Genomic DNA, 20,499 nt, shown 5'->3' with positions numbered 1-20,499 from the left:
CTTGTACGAATACTGCTGTGGAACCCATCCTGGCTTTCCCTGTGAGGTGTCCACTCCTGGGCACCCCCAAGGTGGAGGACAGGCATCCTTAGCGTTGTGGGGGCCGTTGTGGAGATTAAGAAAACTATTGCCCAGAATTGCAGAGTGGGACTCCATGATTGGAATAGGCACCGAGGTGAGAATTATCAGGTCCATGGAATTTTGAGCCCAAGAGCCGCCGAGGCGGGGAATTGAACCCTGGTCCCGGGCTAGACCTCTGCATCAGGGTCTGCTGCTCTAACCATTAAGCCACACTTCTCCACATGGAGTTGGAGCTGTCAGTCCCTGGGAAAGATTTTGAACATAAAATACCAGCAGACAGTAGATTAATACGTACTAACAATAGGAGAAAAATAAGGTGGCCAGTAATCCAGCAATCTCCCCAAAGGCTGGTTTTACTCTACTAGAAGTATAAAAGTTTATAACCTTAGATGGTTCTTTTACCTCTCTAACCGGAGTTGCAAGACCCATGAAACATCGACATCTAACTTGGTTGATATATTTTTTCCAATAGGTTCTTCTAAGGTGGTAAAAAGGTAAAGTGTTCTTGGTTTGCTGATAGCTGTTGGGCGACCAAGCGGGCCCTGATTTTTTTATTTTTTAAAGACCTTTATTGTACATGTTGCAAATAACACAGCACAGAGCCTACAACCTCTTTGGGCCGGCTGCATATGGCATAAGTTACATGTGTTGTTGGTGTGATAACACAGCCGTTGTAGCCGACAACCCTGGAGTTCGGCGGCGTAACAGAATAAAACATGTATACATCATACCTTGGGTAGTTCGGGGAGTATACAGGTCTATGGTTTTTATGTTTTTTGTTTATGTGATAATGTATCTCCGGTGTCGTGGACATGCTGTCTGCAGTCCGTGTTCATTTATGATTAGCAACCATGGCAACAATAAACAGTGAAATCAGAAATATGAAGATCACAAGTCAGTCGCATGTGATACAATGATGTAACAAGTAAATAGGGCAATCGTGTGCTGCAGCAAGTCAAAGGAGCAGTCGTATTTAGTGGCAGCAAGAGGAAGTGACCGTCATAGCCGTATCCGGCGTGTCTGGTATCTCAACATGTGTGCCACCCTCCAACAGTGCTGATGTTGCTATGGTGGTCAGGGTTAGAAGTCGTAGCATGGGACTGTCTGCAAGTGATAGGAGAACATGTTCCTCCTCTACACCCCACAAGTTGCGTGTAACGTGTCTTGCATCATGTGAGTAAAGAGGAATCAGTAATTATCAGCGGAGATGCAGTTATCGACATCACAGACGCATAGTACGTAGCGTCCAATCAGCTATGAAAAAGGTCCTGTTTTTAAAATACAACTAACGTATAAATTAGAACGTGAACTGTATCAGGGGATGGTGGGAGGAAAAGGACTATTGAGGGGTTGAGGCGTCTGTTCATGTGAGAACAGGGGGAGGAGGTGCAGCAATAGATAGGGTCCTATAACATGAGGTCGGGATGTGGTGGAATAATATCGTGGGCGTGAGGGGGGCCATTGCAGGAGCGTTTATGTGGCGTCTCTAGGGTGTGACAGTCGCGCCAGCCACACACAAGGAGCGGGACGGGGTTCCGTCACTTAGGAGACGGGAGGGTCGAGAAACCGTATGATCGTGTCAGGCAGGCAGGGAAGCGCTAGTGATTTTGAGCGTGTGGAGCTACAAGTGTGGCGCGATACACATGCATGGGGTGCAAGTACACTGCAGTTGCGGAAGTCGTGGCATGGGCCATGTCGTAGTAGGGAGAAGGAGAAGGGGGGCAACGGGCACTCAGAGTCCCTGCTGTGTCTTGTGTCAGTGAGCCGGTCAGGTTGTGGGCTACCTCAGGTGATCCCTCGTTCCAAACTCGCCTGCTGAAAGGACTTCAGTACGTCATCCCAGAGCTGTGCAATGGGGAATTTCCTGAGTCCCGCCGTTTCCTCTCTGTGCAGCACTGTGCTTTCCGTTCATGCCCAGTTGGTAAAAGACATGTACCAGTGCTGGATATGTGGGGGTGTGCTGGCCTTCCATCGTTTGGTGAGTAGGCGTTTGGCCGTGATAAGTCCCAGGTCCCAAAACCGGGCCGGTACCTTATTCAGTTTGGTGTGTTTGTAGAGTCCTAGGTTGCAGGCTTCCCACGTGTGCGGCACATTTTCGTTAGTGCAGTGCGTAAGCAGCGTCACTATCGTGTCCCAGTATGTCTGGATATCGGGGCATAGCCAGAGCATATGCAAGAAGTCTGCCCCAACTAGGGAACAGCGTTGGCATGCAGTATCGGTGGCTGAAAAATATCTGTTGATTTTATCGGGCGATAAATAAGCGCGATGTAAAATGTAAAATTGTATGACCTTGAAACGGGGGTTGCATGGGACATTAGTCGGGCCAACCAGTATCATTGCCCATTCTTTGTCGGTCCAATCTCTTCCTCTGTCCGTCGCCCACCTGTCTCTCAGCGGCAGGGTGGAGTGTTGTGTATGGGTCAGAAGGGCCTGCGCCAACCAGTGCGCCACATGGGTGCCGTTGCCCATGACATGTAGGTATTGCATGAGGTGATGCATCCATGGTTCTTCAGCTACGTCACCCCAGGCAGTCGTCAGTGTGTGCAAGAGGGATGCATGTAATAGGAATTGCCCAGCTGGCAAGTCCGTGCTTGCAGTGAGGTCCGCAAAGGGTAGCAGGGCACCTTCCGCATAAAGGTCTCCCAGCGTCTCCACACCCGCCCGTGTCCAACTCTCTAGCGTTGCTGTCGTCAGCACCCCGGCTTCTCTGGGGGTACCCAGCAGGGGAATCGTCGGGGCATACGGCGGCGGCGCTCGGGTGAGCCTCAGGCAGCGTAGGAAGCATTTGCGCGCCACTGCTAGGTGCAGCAGGGCAGGGCGGGGGGCCCGAGTCAGCGGATGGAACAAGGTGCACATTTGTGTTTGAGTCCATATGTCAGCGTGCGTGGCAGTGTCCCCAAGGTTCTTACCGCACAGCCATCCCGACACCCATTGCAGCTGCGCCGCCAGGTAGTACAGCTCCATGTTGGGGACCGCCAGGCCTCCCAATTCAGTGGGCATGTACAGCTTCGCTAGTGCGACGCGGGGCCGACCTGCGTTCCAGATAAGGCCACGGAGCATGACCTCCAGTTCGCGAAATATACCTAGCGGGCCCTAATAGATGCCATCAAATCCAAGGACAGGATTACAATTTTAAAAATGGGGTATCATACAGAGACAGCATTACCCTATCCAGAAAAACTGGGAGATGGATAAATGGGCCTCTCTGAAAAGGGCTCTATCAATTAATGATATGAAAGCCTTCTGGAACTTAACTAACACAGGTTGTAGTGAGGGGAAGAAGACTACAGAGCCTAATCTAGCGGCAGACATCTGGAAGGGACACTTTCAGCCTATATACAATATGCCGGAGGCTGAGGGTACCACCATTGCACAAGCAATTATCTAACTGCAGCACACCCATATAGAGGCCCCTGAGATAACTCTGACCGAAATAGTCAGTGCCATATGCAAAATAGCCACTTGCAAAGCACCGGTGCTGGATAAGATACCAGGGGACCTCTTTTGTGCAGAACCAAATATCTGGGGACCTTATTTGTGGGCTCTATTCAATGCCATATTGCAGGGAATGACAAACCCTTCAACATGGGCTAGGGCTGAAATCCTCCCAGTATATAAAAAAGGTTCCCCACGTTTGCCTATTCACTATAGACCCATCAGCTTAATCGATGTAACCCAGAAAAATGTTGCCGGGGTACTGTTGGATCGTCTTCAGATCTGGATGGATGAACATAAAATCTTGAGCCCATTGCAAGCAGGTTTTAGGAAAAATATCTCCAACATTGATCAAATATTTAGACTCCAACTTCTTTATTGGAAAACAGTGTTTATAGAGGGTGGCAGTCTCTATCTAATATTTGTGGATTTAAAAAACGCTTTTGATCTGGTACCCACGGACAAACTTTGGGTTGTACTAAATGGTCTTGGGGTTCCTGTCCATCTTCGGCACATGCTCAGGAGGTTACATGAAGACAACTATGCCCACATTCGATATGGGAAACATGGTGAACTTACTACACCACTTGCAGTTAACAGAGGAGTCAGGCAAGGCTGCGTGCTTGCACCTACCCTGTTCTGCTTATATATCAATGCATTGGTTGATCTATTGAATGAGGTGAAATTTAGGGTCCAGGTGTTGCGAAGATGTATTTAGGCTTCTGAAATATAATACCCAAATGGCAATTATTTTTGCTGTGTCGTGCTTTTTAATGCCCCGAAAGTAGCGCATAGAAAAGTATTGGCAATGATGTTTGCTAACGATACTCTCTTGCTTTCTAAGTCACCAATGGGCACCCAGAGGATCCTTGATAGCTTTGGTGTTTTCTGTAAAAGCAGGGGGCTGGAGATCAACACACAGAAGACTAAATATATGGTCTTCAACCCAGCTAGCTTGACATGTCCTAATCCTCTTTTAAATAGTATCCCGCTCGAGCGGGTATCAGTATTCGAATATCTAGGTCTCACTCTAACGGAAAAAATGGATTGGGGGCCACAAATAGATAAAACAAGCCTCAAGTTAGTGCAGACAACAGGAGGGCTGGCTAAGCTATTTAGGAATTCTTTCCACAAGCCCGTTGGTCCAGTAATGGAGATCTATAAAATGCAAACAAGGGGCGCTGCAATGCATGGGGCTGAACTTTGGGGGCACTGTTTTTTAAGAAACATTATCAAGTCTGAGACCAACTTCATTAGGCAGTTATTTGGTCTCCCCCTCAGCTCCCCGCTCACCCTATTGAGTGTGGACTTGGGGGTCAGGCCGATCTCAGAGGAAATTGGTTGTAGACCTCTAACTTTTTGGAATCACATACGGGTGACCCCGGGACAGGCTTATTATAGCACAGAGCTAAATGACGTATTGTGCCTTTCGGGTGCAGGGAAATTGGTGTGGTCTGAACATATTAGGGAAGCATTCTGTAGTATAGGTAGAATGAGTATATGGAGTAATCCAGAGGTAGCATGTCCTGCAATAGCAAGAAAAAAACTGGTCAGGAGCTATAGGGAGGCAAACTTGCCCAACTACAAGAGAGCTCAGCTACAGGCTCTTTAACTGCCAACTTTATGAAAATCAAGGACTACTATAGCTTAGAACCTTTCCTGGATGAAATACAACCAGCATTAGACCAGTGTCAGAGGTCATCAGGGAGACACTGGATTCAGGAGGCAAGGCCATGCTTGTCATGCTTGATCTGTCGGCGGCCTTTGACACCGTCCCCCATGAGGCACTCCTCGCCAGACTTTATGACATCGGTCTGAGGGGGACGGTGTTCAACTGGTTTACATCTTTTCTTGAGGGCCGCCGACAAACGGTCTGGGCCTCCCTGAGCACCGCTGAGATGCCGCCTTTGGGAGTCGGAGTTCCACAGGGCTCTGTGTTGAGCCCGACTCTTTTTAACATCTTTATTACCCCTCTGGCGGCACTGGTGGAGTCCTTTGGGGCCCAGATCGTGTCCTACGCTGATGACACTCAACTGCTCTTCACGTGTAGGAAAGATCAGGCTTTTGATGGTGAGAGCATTCGGGGCTGTTTAGAGATGGTCTTCAACTGGTTTCAGCAGAACAGCCTCAAGGCTAATTCCAACAAATCGGAGGTACTGTTCTTCGGTTGTTCCTTGGACCCTGACTGGCTGGCCTGGTGGCCAATGGATATGTGTCCCCCTGCTCAGGCATCCCAGGTGGCAAAAAACCTGGGAGTCAAGATTGATAATAATCTGACGCTGAGAACACATATTCTTGGTTTGACGGGCACCTGCTTTGGCATTCTTAAGATGCTCCGGAAGTTCCTGCCTCTGCTCACAGAAGAGCATAGAAAGATCACTGTGCAAGCCTTAATTGGCTCCAGACTGGACTATGCCAACGTCCTCTATTTAGGTCTTCCGGACTATCTTGTTCAGCGGCTGCAGGTTGTGCAGAACTCTGCGGCTCGCGCCATCTTCGGCCTTCATAGGCGAGCGAGAGCATCCGGGTTGGTACAGTCGCTTCATTGGCTGCCCATCCGGAAGCGGATTAGGTTTAAAGCGTTGACCCTGGCTCACAAAGCGCTTTTTGGCTCTGGAGCAAGGTATTTACAGCACAGGCTCGTCTTTTATCGTCCGGTCCGATCTCTGCGGTCGGAATCTTTGTTTTTGGCCGTGGTCCCCCGAGTGAGGAAGGCCCGTACCGGGGGTCGCTCCTTTAGTTTGAGGGCCCCTCAGTTGTGGAACACCTTGCCTCTGGCCTTGCGGTGCACACCTAATCTGCTCCTGTTCAGGAAGAGCCTCAAGACCTGGCTTTTTAACCTTTAGGAGGTCTTTCTTTGTCTTTTTTGTTTTAGTTTAATGGTGTTATGTTTTTTACACTGAGCTGCCTAAGTAAAGCACCGGGACACTCGTACTGAGTAGCCGAGCGCTATAGAAATAAAATTTAACATAACATAACATAACATAACATTAGCCAGGAAACTATATGTACAATTTAGACATGGATCCCTTCCCCTGCGCGCATCTTCTAATAAATGGGCCGGCACCTCTCCCCTAGGGTGTACCGCCTGTAGTATTGAGGCGGAGACAGAACTTCATGTATTTTTCTTTTGTCCGGGCTATAAAAATGCCAGACAAAGATGGTTGATTCAATTGGGCAGTAATTTAGGATCCAGGTGTTGCGAAGTTGTATTTAGGCTTCTGAAATATAATACCCAAATGCCAATCATTTTTGCTGTGTTGCGCTTTTTTATTTCTATGTGGTGTGTCTGCAAGTTGCATCTGGAAACTATCCCACAGATTTAGGCCAACCCACTTTTATTTGTGGCTTGCCTCACATCAACTTAAATTACAAAAATTATTCCTGTTTTTAGCAGGGTCGTAGACGATTTTACATTTGTGAGAACAGCGAATACCAATTTTAAGTACTTCTATTACAGGGGTTACTTCTATTTCGCAGGTTGTCCCTGGGTATCAGGAGGCACGGAATTACATTGATGGTGGTGAGCAATGGTATATGTAAATAGGGACCCCACTGGGTAAACAGATTGTTCAGTTTGGCAAACTTTTGAGTACTGTACTATACTGTTACTTTGTAACTGGATAGTATTTGGACTGTACATCTCTTTTTAGACTTCCAACGGGGCGCAAGCCCATTAATCGTATTGTTTGTAACTAGGATCATGCTGGCTACTTGAAGATGTATATTTTTAATGATTGTTTTATTGTACTGTATGACTATTGTACAAGCACTTTTATGGTCTATTGACCGAAATAAAGTGTACGAATGGAATGGAATGGAGACCTTTTTGAAATCGTCTGTATTCATTTTTAACATGACATGCCTATCTTTGTTTACTATAGTTATCAGTCAGTGATCATAAAGGCAGCTGTAGAACACATTTTAAAGTGTTTTCTTCTAACATTTACTGCTTAACCTCATCGCTGCTTGAGAGTTTCCCCTGCTGTGCTGGACAGCAATAAAAACGGGTGTGGTCATGACGAGCTCAGCTCGACATAAGCACACGAGCACTGTGCTGCATGACGAGCTGAGCTCGTCATGAGCATGGAAGGGGTTAAAGTACCTACTGATAAGGAGAAAAAATATCGGCTTTAGGTGATTTTCCTAATATTTATACCAGCAGCATACCTGCCAATAGACATTGGTGGCCAGCATGGCTCGCGGTTGGTGGAGCGGAGGTGAGGGGAGTTGCGCATGGGTGAGAGTAGGGGTGCTCCTGCTCTCCTCGTCTTGGAACAAGAAGCACAGCCAGTCCCCACTGACCAATCACATTGCTAAAATGCAGCAATGTGATTCGTAAGCACCCAGGCTCCGCTGACCAATCACATAGCTGAAATGCAGTGTTATGATTGGTCTGACGGCGCTCAGCCAGGAGCTGGAGGGGCGGGAATGTTCTCCATGCAGGCTGTAATGCACCTGCATCGAGAACAGGGAAAGTGCGCATGACTGGTTTGGGTGGACTGAGAGGGCACACCAAACAGTCACTGAGCACTTAGAGTGGGCAACCCACTCCTCCCTGGCCCTGCTCCGAGAGCAAAGCAGCATAAAATGATAACTCAAAGCTATTATCATTTTGTTTTGTACTTTACACTGCTTAAAAGCATTGGGGCGATGTTCCTTCACCATTGCAGAGGAGCTGCCACTGCCAATAGACCTGATTCAGGCGGTAGACTCACGATTTTTTAAGCCAAAAAAGGCTTTATTTCAGCAGTTTTCCACCTGAATTTACTTCTGCTTCAATGGAAGTCAACGGGGGAAATACATTCTCCTGATTATTTTTTCAAAATCTCCCACTTCCCTCTCCTAAAATGTTGGCATGTATGCAGCAGGGGCATTAAAATACAGATCATGCCAGTTTAAAAGTGCCAGGTGGCAACTCTTCTAATCATGCTAACTAAACTACATCAAAATTAGAAATCATTTTTTAATTAGTAAACACTTGTATACATCATTATGTTGACAATATCCACATTTCACAGAGAATAATGAAATATTTTCCATATTTCTCTGTGTAAAAAGGGTTTTATGACAATGCATTTTGTGCAATAAAAGCACCTGAGTTTATAAGCTTCATTTATGGCTGGAAGACGAACACAAAGATGCCAGGACACACCTAAGAATGACGGTATGATTTAATGAATATACAGAAAGCCCACGCTAATGATGACGATGTGCTGTGACTCAGAAGATAATGAACGTTTACAGCATCATATTTTTCTCTCGGCTGTTACAGCTTTTTAAAAACCAACGGCATTGAATGTACTTTCAAGATGGCCGCTTGTTTCGCCCACAGAGAAGAACAGCGCGCGCCTCACTCGCTCATGACCTATGACGTATCCCTGAGCCGCGGCCCGCCCCTTGCCAGTTTCATTTTTGCAGTCTTCTGCCTTCGCCCACAGCCCCCTCGTCTCCGCCTTCGGACTCCCAAAAGTTAACTTCTTTTTAACCTTGTCGGGATGACTCAGTTGGCGTCCTTTGGGCCCTTGTGCCCCCTGACCCATGGGGGACAACAGTACCTTTGTTACACCTGCCCGAAGGATGGTGCCTTGAAGATCTAGTGAGTATGAGGGTCACGGAGGGTACTGGATGGGGAGTGAAAATAGTTACTGCAGCGGTACACTGAACTTTTTCCATTAGCAGTTGGTACTATGTGACTTGTAGTTTAATTTCTCCCATTTCCGCTTGGAGTAGGAGTGGGAAAGCCAGGTAGGATAGTTATTAGCATCCCGCAGAGCAGAGGGTGGGTCTGCCTGCAGAGTACAAGCCATAGAGTGTTTTAACACGAGGACAGCCGAGGACAGGGACAGCATTGCAGCTCCAGCCGAGGGCATGCTCGGCAAGCAAGAGTGCCTAAGAACAGCACCACCAACACAGCTCGTTTCCTGCTTTGTTGTCTTTCTTGTACCAGTCCTCACCATACGCCCATGGATTATTTTAGGAACTTTTTGTTATAATTTAAGTTCTCTTATTCCTAAAATACGAACCTGGCCTCCGCTTTACAGTCTAACCCACACTGCCAACCCAGGAATTCAGACATAGTGGACATAAAGATATATGTCACCTGTTTGCTCTTATGGCAGGTCCAAGCGTCGTTTAGTTAAAGATGTTTAAATTAGGATCGTTTCCAGTAGGAGTCACTAGATGGCAGCCTTCCCCTGATTACGAAGTAACGCCGTTTCTATGAACAGTAGAGAATTTACTGCATCCAAAGAGCAAGTACACATCCTATTGTAGCAGTTATATAGCGCTTGGAGTGTTATAGGCAGTGCTTATTCATCATCGTTGACTAAGATGTGATCTATTTACACTGGTGAAGTGTCCTGTAAAAAAGACTCAATACAAGACGCACACACATTTAACAGAAAACACACTCTACATGGAGTACTCCATGGTTGACTGTAGGGTTTTGGAGAAGTATTGTAATCAGATTTTGGGATGCAAAAATGAGGGAACACAGGGATACATACATGTTTTATGGAAGGCAATGCCTCATGAGCCTTAGAAACGAGGGGGACAAGGTGCCTTTTGCACTCTTCAGGTGAGAAAATAGGCATTAGAATGGTCACGAGTTCATTGTGGATGTCGATGGGATTATTAAAATCTGATTAGTCATGGGTCCAAAGGCCAACTTCCCTATACTGGCTATGCTGTACTTGCATGCAACAGGGTACTACCTCGTACAAACGTCTCCTCCTCGCGGCTCCGTAGATACAATGAGTATGCGAGGGGCATCTAATACCTAAGCAGGTGTCCTTCTTTGACTGAATTTGGTCTGAATTAGCCCTTCTTGCGTAGTTCACGGTATCAGTTGTAAGACATCAGAGCAGCAAGTGCATGATTACTTCATCACGGTCCAGAAACAGTTACCCTGTGGTAAAGATGGGAACTGTTTCGATGTAGTGCAGATAGGAAATATAATAGTGAAACATCCTACCCAGGGTGGATACTCCATTGGTGTGCAATTATGGTGCATCAAATCATTGTTTACTATGTGTTACACACATGTAATATGTTTTTAGTATCTACTAAATTAATTATCACCAACTATAACGTTCCTGTAACCTTTGTTTTTTTTCCAGTGAATTTCTAAGGTTTTTTAAAACCTATTTCTTAACTAAAACACCCTTATAACAGTTTTTTTTTTACAGTGAATATATATGTATGTATAATAGTATTCTACCAGTTTCATAATATACATAAAGATTTGTAGTATATGTCATCTAATGCGGTGTGTGCCCAGATCCACCATCTACAAAGAGCTTAAAATTGTCGATTCCCGGGGGAGGAGCTACGCTAGCAACCAACATGGCCGCATAAGCTCCCGGCTCCGCCGACCTCCGCCAGCAGCTCGTCAATCCTGACAACTGTCCTGAATCTGCACCAGACTCCCGTGTGGCTGAAGCTTTCCTGAGTCTGGAGGTGCAATCCCGGGATTTCCAGCTTTCCGGATAACGAAGAAATGCTGTGTTCCATTCTCGGCCTAACCCAGCGCGAAAGCCGGGGCCTCGATTTTGAATTCATCCGGGTTGGAAGTGAACAACATCGGCTGTGAGACTAGGGCCGTGTCTGGTCCCCCCGAAGGGGAGTATATCCTGACTGGTTTGAATGGCGATTTGATGGTCGGTTGAATTCGAAGACACAGCGGCGTGTTGCACCGGTTGCCGTGGTCGGGGGTCCGTTGCCCGGAGACTTTGCTGCCCGCCCCGGGTCGACGGGCTCAGGCCCTCGCTGGAGGTGACGGTGTTGATATTGTGAGATTGGGCGCGCCCACTGTCTCCATCGGCCCCACCTGTGCCTGTTACCCCGGAGTAGTCGACCTCCGGGGTTCAAGAATTGCTCAGCTGATCTGCCAGAGGGGATGGAGCGGGTGGAGACTAAACCGTCGCTGCGGACCGTAATGGCCGCCATTGAAGCACTCCACTCGCGGCTCACCACCATCATCCAGAAATCGACTGAAACAGCAGTCTCAACCAGTTTGACACCGGATGTCAGCCCTTCGATATGTCTTCAACAAGTTTTGTTGCCTGCTGTGCAGGTTATGCCTGTGATCGAGGGCCCCGTGCCGCAGCCAGAACTGGTGTTTTTTGACCGTTCCCACACAGTGGCTAGTGAGCCAGTGAGTACCATAAGCTCAGCACGTTCAAAGCCGGTACCGCCCGAGATGGACAGAGAAGTTCCTTTACGCCAAACTACGTTTTTCAGAGACTATTGGAGTGCTTCATCGTCCCTTTCTTCTCAGCTGGTGCAACCTCTTTCCTGGGACTTATCTGTGATGGACGGTTATCTCCGTTTGATTCGTGGTCTCCGAGTACGGATGTCTTGGCTTCTCTTCTACTACATTGACTTTGACTTTATCGAACATTTCACTCTTCTTATTGATATGCCGGTCCGAGTGGAGAGGGTTCGTGCGAAAAGTCGGCGTGGCCAAGGTTGATTTGATTGTCTGGGTTTGACGGCAGGGTTTCATTCGATGCGGGATTTGTAGACTATAATGATGTGGGAGTCTGGCGATTCTTTTAAACTCCCCCGATTGTTGATAATCGTTGCTTGAAATTGTACTGTTTATAATCAGGTGGGGTCTGCTTCCGGCGGGGGGTAGGGGAGACCGGGCACCTGTTTGTTCTCTCCTCCTCCACTTTCTTTCTCCCTTCTATTAGGGCAAGTTCTGGGGCGACAGGCACGCTGCTAGTGGGTTAAGGCTGTAGCCATTGCAGGGGTGCAGGGTGGGGGGTTTTGGGGGGCGGTTTGTTATTTTGTCTTAGTTTAGTTCTATGGCCTTTTTTTTTTTTTTTTTTTTTTTCTTTTCCCTCTTTGCAGGAGGTGTGTTGTATATTCTGAATCGTGTTTTCTCACTCATCTTGGTGTCTTCTCTGGTTCTACCTATCCTGAGTCGGGGGTGGAAGGGTTTTGCAGACTGTCTTCTTGCGCTGATTGACAGTATTGTCTCGCCTGTTCATATATTGCATTCTGTTGATACCTTTTACTTTCATGTACTGATTTCTCTGCATTTCCTTATACACCTGCCTACTGTTGTATTGTATTCTGAGTATGGCACCTGATTTGTGTAATGTTTCCTTCTGCCTTTCTTCAATAAAAATATATATATAAAAAAAAAAATTGTCGATTCCCATATGATACATGAGATAATCCGCTTATGTTGTGTAATTTGTTATTATGTGGTCATGGCTCAGCATTTTCCTTATTTTTTAAATGGAATGTGACCGAGTCTTAGCAGCAGAAGCTCATAAACTGGCTTTAGAATGCAGTAAATAGCTTCAATTATGGCTCATCTTCTTCTTTTTTTTTTTGTTGTGATTCTCCATCCCCCCCCCCCCCCCACACACACACACAGTCATTTGGGTCTAGCTCTAATTCTAGACAACTCATGATCCTTATGTTGTGTTAAAGTTAAATGAGCGAGGAATGTTGAAGAGTGGGGCCAATTCATTATACTCCAGGTAGTTTCATCATTGATACCCAAGTATGTGTAGATACTTGGAAAATCCATTTTTGTTTGCTCATTAATATCAGTCTTGTAGTCTGTGCATTATTACCCACTGCTTTCATCTGTCCAGTCAAAATCCACTCCAATTGGTCTGCTGTATGTTTCTTAGAAATATGACATACTAGCATTGCCGTGATCGTAAGGCATCTAATGGAGCTCTTATATTCCAAAATACTTGTCCTAGTCTTTCGGGTTGTCATCCCAATGTCTTGTAAATTACAGGGGCACGTTATTTTGTATATCATGAGCTGAGTCTTGCAATGGTGTGCATTCTTTGTTGCTATGGGGTTCTAATTCTGTAGTAGTTTTGGTGTGTTTACAGATTCTATTTGAGCCACACGCAGAGTGTCCCTTTATGGCAGACATCTTTCACAAAGAAAACGTTTTCTGATTATTTAGGGGTTGTGTTTTTGTATGGTTTAAATGATACTTTATGCTACGTTTCCTTTAAAAGGCAAACATAGTTTTATTTTAAGTCTATGCATACTTACGTCCAGAATTTGTCAATGTCTGTTTATTAATTTTGTCACCACATTAGACAAGGTTGAAAACGGTGTGATGCTTGTCAACTTAGATTTTCTTTTTTCAAAGGTATCTAATAGAGCGTCTCTTTTATTGTTTGCTCTTTTTAGGTCTCGCTGGCGTTGCAGCGCGAAGCGCTGCCGCCAACAAGACTTATAGTCACCTTGCTAGGTCCCAAGGAAGTCAGATCTGTGCACGAGCCGCTACAGACCTGGGCACGAGTCGACTCAGGTCTGTGAACGCCAACGTGCACGCTCACGGCGTCACGCTCCTGCCCTCCGGCGTCTCTTCCGAGGCGCGCTCCAGGCCGACGGGCTCCACTGCAGGCTCCAGAGCGACGTCAGTTAGGCTGTTTCCTTATGCGGCAGCCTCGGATCCCGGCCCGAATATTTTACTGGTATGTTCACTATCAGAAGGACTGCTTTGGAATGCATGTCTTACACTCTCTTAGCCCACCTGGATGCGGCTGTATTTCACCCTTGTTTAAGCTTGTTTTCATTGCTCTAAAGGGGAAGCACTGGATCATATATTTTCCTACTTGCGTGCGGAGTGTTAATTTCGAAATTATGTGTGTTTTTCCACCTCTTGTGTGTGTATTTTATTTTGTTTTATGAAAGAGGAGCGTGGGGGAGACGTGCAAGACAAGCTCATTAGCTTTTCCCTGGGTCGTGTGCACTACTCACTGCAAGTCTCCCTTACTTGCACGCCCCTTGAGGGGTGGGCGGTGGGACTCGGTCTGGGGTCTGTTATCTGTCTTTTTCCGCAGTGTTCTGATTAATACATTTTCCTCTAACACTGGAAAATAACAGAATCCGCTTTTGGCAGCTCTCTTTAAGTGTCACAGTTTCTATCTACACGGGCACCCGCTTTCACTTTATTGCTTGTTAAGGCTCGTGTCTTGCCTCCCCAAGTGGTACAGACCGGTGCATGAGCAGACACCGGTCTGTGATCGCGTGAGCCGCAGGGAACGCCAACGTGCACGCTCACGGCGTCACGCTCCTGCCAACCCGTGTCTCTTCTAAGGCGTGCTCCAGGCCGACTTGTTGTGCTTCCCCTCCCTATTTCCCCTCACTTCATATATGCCACGCTCTGCTCTGTGAGCCCCTCCCCCTCTCCTTAGTCACCCATTTCTGACTTCTCCCACATGCTTGGTTATTAGCACGGCACCCGCTTCTCCAATGCTGTGCTCCATGAGCCCCAGGACGGCACCCGCTTCTCTGATGCCGCGCTCCGTGAGCCCACCCCCAGCGGTTATCTTTCGTTTTGCAGGCACATACATGAAATAAATATTCGCATGCTTGAAAAACAGGGAAACCAGTAGTTTGCAAAAAGCAAAAAAAGGTTGCATCTTGCCCATTCGTCGCCCGATGAATTCCTCTCCGGTTATCTGAGTCCCGCTGAATCACATGCACGCCCCTAATTCCATCGCCACTGCTACTTCACCCCTACTTCCAGCGCTATGCTTCCGTGGCCGGCACAGGCTGATATGTACTCTATTCTGCGGTGTGCACCCCTCAGCTGCCCTCAATGCGCTCTCTGAGCCCAGTGGCCTCATCATACTCTGCCATAGAGACACCTCACTGCAGACACCCACGCAGATGAGCCATGCTCTCCTCGGTTCTAGGCCGCCACCTTTTCCTATATGTTTCAGTCAAACAACGGAAAATCAATTGTGGTGAAAACCTCACGTGGACCGGACACAGCACACCTTCAGGGGGCTGCTCCCTGGCACAGGCGCTGCGGCCCCTCCACGTTTACTCATCGGCAAGGCTGGTGTGTCCGGCGGTGCTGCTGCTCCTGACCTCTGCGAACACAGGTAAGGTGGATCGATGATTTATGTCGGCGATTGCGCAACGATTCCAGGCCATGAGTGAACCTCTGTGTTGATGCGCTTCACAACTCTGTGATAGCCGAGCGGGTTCATGCACCTTCATGTTCATGCTTGTTGCAGTGGTCAATAGCTAGCCTCTGGGTCATAACTGGGTATGCCCGACTTGGGCCAGCTTCCCAAAGCTGAAGAATACATTTGCATAATAAGAACACTTTCTGGCTGTTTAAGCGCCAAGAGACAAAGCAGCTAATCATGTGTGCTATATAATTTTTTTGGCTTAGATCTGAGCTGATAGAATACATTATACTCTGCGTACAGAGTGCTTAAGCTATATCGTCCATTGCCTCCCAGTCTATAGCACGGCAGAGTTCCCTGCCCTCTAAGGTGGGCGTAAGTTGGTGCAATCAATCATCTGCGTGCTTCAGGACAGCGCTTTTTGGACCCAAGAGGGGGGTTTGGTGTAGCGCTCAGTGCCCTCATTTTGTGTTTCGATGCACTGCCCCCTCCACCTCCAGAGACGGGGAGCCTGCCCGGTATCTGAATTGGGCTCTGGGGACAATTTCCTCCTGATTGGCACCAGGCCTTTCCTTTCATCCTGCCAGGGACTTCACACCTCAGTCTGGGGCATTGTCCGGGTGAAAGCAGGAACTGACGGGGGCCGAGACAAAGCACCCACCATAAAATGCTAAAAGGCAGCTCTTCCTGCGTCTCATTCTTCCTGTCTGTCGCCTTCCCGTTCTTTCTTCTATCTTTCCTTTTCCTTAGTTTGCTTTTCAATCTTTGTCTCGTCCTTTCTTTTACATGTACTTTATCTTTATATATTTCTGTGGTTCTTTCTTTCCAATATTCTTTATGTATTTATCTTTCTTTGTTGTTACTTTTCTCTCTTTTATGCCATATATCCCTACATTGTTCCTCTTCACCCCTTGCTTGTTCCATTTCTTTCTTGCTGTCTCCACTCCCACCCATCCCCTCTTTCTCACTCCTTCTCTCTTTGTTCGCCTCTTTCGTCATTCTTCCTACAATCCACAGGTTTACTACCTCCTCATTTCATCTTCTTTTTCCCTGTTCGCTCTCTGTTTCGTTGTGATCTTTAAAAAAAATACCATTCTCATACACACTTCCTTGCATCTCTTTTGTGTCTCAGACTCGAAGGTGAAAGCATCATTCATCTTGTTGCCATTGGCTTGTGTCAGTCCGTCTGAAATGCTGACTTCTGATTCGACAATAGGATTGTTAGTCTCCTTAGTAACGCCACCTCTTCATTTGTCACCTCCCATTGCGACTGGCCCCTATACTTTGTTTGTTAAAGGGTGCATGTTATTTTGACTGTGAGCACTATTTCTTCACTTTCTTTTACTACATGCAGAACGTGCTTTGGTGCCTGGTGCCCCTCCTCCCGTTGTCCATGCCTTTAGCCAACCCCAGCCCGCTGGCGTCACTGCCTTGCATTTGCAATGCGATAGGTCTCACATTTAAGCCAGTTTGAGCGAATAGCATTGTAAATGACAATGCCTTTTATTGAAGTTTTGGCTTTTAAAACATAAATAAAATGCATTGTCATATCCAATACAAATAGCTTAAACTCGCGTAAAGGCGAGACCTATTGCATTGCAAATGCTTGTTTTCCTTTTCAACTACATTCTTGGCAGAGAAGGCAGGCCTACCAAGGGCAAAGAACGAACACTGGAGGAAGTGTTTGATGCAATAAGACATCTGCAAACTGAGAGAGTTCCTGACCCAAATGGTCTCTCAGCAGAACTCTCCAAAAATGCTCATCATAACTATGTGCACATTTGCTAAATATCCTCCTGGAGGTCTTAGACAGGAAGGAACTGCTAGAGACCGTAACCAAGCAATGATGACAGAATTACATAAGGAAAGTAAACAGAGGAAAAGATGTTCCTCTTATTGACCAATATCCTTGCCTAAGACTGAAACAAAAAATACTGGCAAAAACATTGGCAACACGATTACTGGAATTGATGACAGCTTTGGTGAATAGGGTCATACAGGTATTGTCCCAGACCGATCCTCCAGGATGAATCTTAAATGACTGAATAACTGGCTAGACAAAAAATAAAAGATCAGTTTGCAACAATACCACTCCACGCTGAGAAGGCATCTGACTCCATAGACTGGGATTATTTAGCACAGGTGCTGACGCGTCTAGGTTTTGGCCTGACCTTCTGTAGATGGGTAACTTTGCAATACAAAAAAACTAACAGCCATGTTTAGGGTTAACTGAACAAACCCAGCCATGTAGAATTGGGAAGGGGCACAAGACAGGGCAGCCTTCCCTCCACACAGCTCTTCACCTCGTGTATGCAACACCTAGTATGCTGAATGGATCAGAGGTTAGAGCAGGTAACTGGATTCCTGCCAAGTGTGAAAGGGGAGGAGAAAAAAAATCTCTCTATATTCAGACGAAGTCCTTGCTTTACGTCTCTAGTCCCACAAAAATGATACCAATATTGCAGACTCTTTTTCAGGAGTGCGAATAGTACTCGTGATACAAAATGAATTGGAACTCAGAGGGCCTTCCACAGCTAAAACCCAGTGTACCACACAGAAGGCTCAAAACACATGGAGAAAAACATAACCCATAACAAAATAACTTTTCTACGAAACAAAACCTAAAGGCACTCCTTTGGGAGTTCCGCACAGATGTGTAACAATGACACTTGGTAAGGTTGACATTACTGAGAAGAGTGTCAGTTCCAGATGATCACCTTCCTGAAATTATTATGCACACTGCAAAAAGCACATTTTAGTCGTCGAGTTCTTTATCCTTCCTACTGGAGAGGGAGGTGCCGCTACTCCGGTGGGATGGAAAAACCTTTAGATTCATTATACAGCAGATATATATTTGCTCAGCGTAACAAAAGGGTATCCTGCTGGGCCTCTCAGCTACAGGTGCTGCTTGATTATTATTATTTACTATTTGTAAGGCGCAACTAATCATCCCTGGGGGGGATCTCTCGGCGCCCAGGAGACACAGTAGATTATGCTAAGGTTGAACACGGCTCCCTAAAATAGCCAGATTTTGAAACGTTTATTAAATTGTGCCAGATTAGTACAGGCCCGGATGTTTTCTAGCAGACCGTTCCAGTGTTTTGGGGTTAGGTGGGAGAAGGTGGCACCCCCCCATTTAGCCTTTTTTGATTCTTTGGGGACAAAGCAACTTTTGACTGCTGGATCTCAGCTGACGTCCCGGTATATACCATTCTAGTTTTTTGTTAGATATGCCGGGCCTAACCTGTGGAGAGATTTGAATACCAGACATATGAGTTTAAAAATGGACCTTTTCCTGATGGGGAGCCAGTGCAATTATCGTAGCAAAGGCAGTGATGGGCTGCATGCCGGTTTGTTGAGGGCCATTCGGGCTGCTGTATTCTGGACGACCTGCAGTCTTGACGGCAAATCTTCCCTAATCCCTACCAGTAAAGAGTTCCCATAGTCTAGTCTACTGACTAGGAGTGCCTGGATGAGAACTTTTCTAGAAGAGAGGGGGATCCATGGAAAGATTTTGCTCAGCATGCGCATCTGGCCGAAGCATTTGCCTAAAAGCGTTTTGACATGCTCCTCCATGGACAGTTTGTCATCTATTATGATGCCTAGGTTTTTGGCCCATTTTTTGGGTGTAGGGGCCGCCCCCCAGTTCTGTAGGCCACCACTCCGAAGACCATAACTCCTTGGCTTTCCCCAGAGGTAGGATTTCAGTTTTATTGGAGTTTAGCTGTAGGACGTTTTTCCTCATCCAGGTAGCAATCTTTAGCATGCAGCTTTAAAACTTTTCCCTGGTCACAGCGGGGGCCTTTTCTATGGGGACTATCACCTGGGTGTCGTCCGCATAGGAGATTGTCTGAAACCCGCAAGATCTAATGATAGTGGCCAAGGAAGACCAATAAATATTGAATAAAGTGGGGTTTAAAATAGAGCCGTGTGGTACCCCTTAATCAACTCCTGTTGACTGGGATACAAATGTGTCCAGCTGTATGCATTGTGATCTGTCGGACAGAAAGCTTTGCATCCATTTCAAAGACCGTCCTTCGACACCAATCTCTCGCAGCTTGTCCAATAGGATTTTGTGAGAGATGGTGTCAAAAGCTGCCGACAGATCCAAAAGGACCAGCATCGTCGGAGTGCTCTCGTCCAGCAGCATTCTTATTGGGTCCGCCACTTCTGACAGAGCAGATTCCGTGCTGTAGGGGGATCGAGCAGGTTGTACTGTTCCAGATAGCCTGATAGCTGTCTGTTGAACAGGGTTTCCAGGATTTTTGAACAGAGGGAAGAAGTGAGATTGGTCTATAATTTTGAAGGTATGTGGGGTCCGCTAGAGCTTTCTTAAGCAGTGGTTTGATAAAAGCCTGTTTCCATTTGAAGGGAACGAGGAAGTGTAGAATGACAGGTTACAGATTTCCGTGATAGGGCCGGCCAAGGCACTTGCCAGGTCAGAGATCATGTGTGTGGGGGGGCTACATCTGACGGGGATCCTGACCTAATCTGTGCTAACAGTGGGGATACTTGTTCAACGGTAATGGTTGAGAAGGATTTGAGACTGGGGGAGAGTGAGTCTCCCTGGGCGGGTGACTTTACCCCCGTCTCCTCTTCACGATCAAAAGAGTTGTAGATTTTGTCAGTCTTCTGTGTGAAATGGACAGCTAACTCATCACACAGCTCTTGAGTGGGTGGGGGCGAGAGGTTGGTCACTCTGGGATTAGTACATTCTTTAAGAATCTTGAAGAGTTCTTCCGAGGAGTGTTTTGCCTCGGCGATTCGGGTACCTAGATATGATCTTCTTGCGGTGTTGCAATTATTTAGGTATGTTCTGTGTGTTGTTTTGTATGCCCGCTTGTCCACCTCCAACTTAGATTTCCTCCTTTTCCGTCCTCTAATTCTACAGAAGGCATTTTCTGCCTTCAAACTTTCTGTGTACCAAGGTGCTGGGGCAATTCTATCCTGCACTCTAACTTGATGCATATGCCCTACAAGAGAAAACCCGGCAGTGAGGTTGGATAGGCTAGCAATGGACTGGCTGACATACTTACATTACCTAAAACAAGCACAGGGAAGGTGATCT

The 20,499-nt window shown here is 46.8% G+C and overlaps 1 protein-coding gene across 1 annotated transcript in view; it reads left to right on the top strand.

Annotated features, from left to right (window-relative positions):
* Nucleotides 1-8,825: 8,825 nt before the first annotated feature.
* PAXX (PAXX non-homologous end joining factor) overlaps nucleotides 8,826-20,499 on the top strand; it is a 52,472-nt gene continuing 40,798 nt past the window's right edge. The window contains exon 1 of the mRNA XM_078642053.1: nucleotides 8,826-9,115. Coding sequence (XP_078498179.1) covers nucleotides 9,015-9,115 — 101 coding nt within the window. The 5' untranslated portion in view covers nucleotides 8,826-9,014. The remainder of the gene's footprint in view (nucleotides 9,116-20,499) is intronic.

Source organism: Lissotriton helveticus, chromosome 5_1 (assembly GCF_964261635.1).
Source record: "Lissotriton helveticus chromosome 5_1, aLisHel1.1, whole genome shotgun sequence".
Taxonomy (NCBI): domain Eukaryota; kingdom Metazoa; phylum Chordata; class Amphibia; order Caudata; family Salamandridae; genus Lissotriton; species Lissotriton helveticus.
Note: the sequence above shows the minus strand (reverse complement) of the source record. Positions and strands in the feature narration are given on the sequence as shown.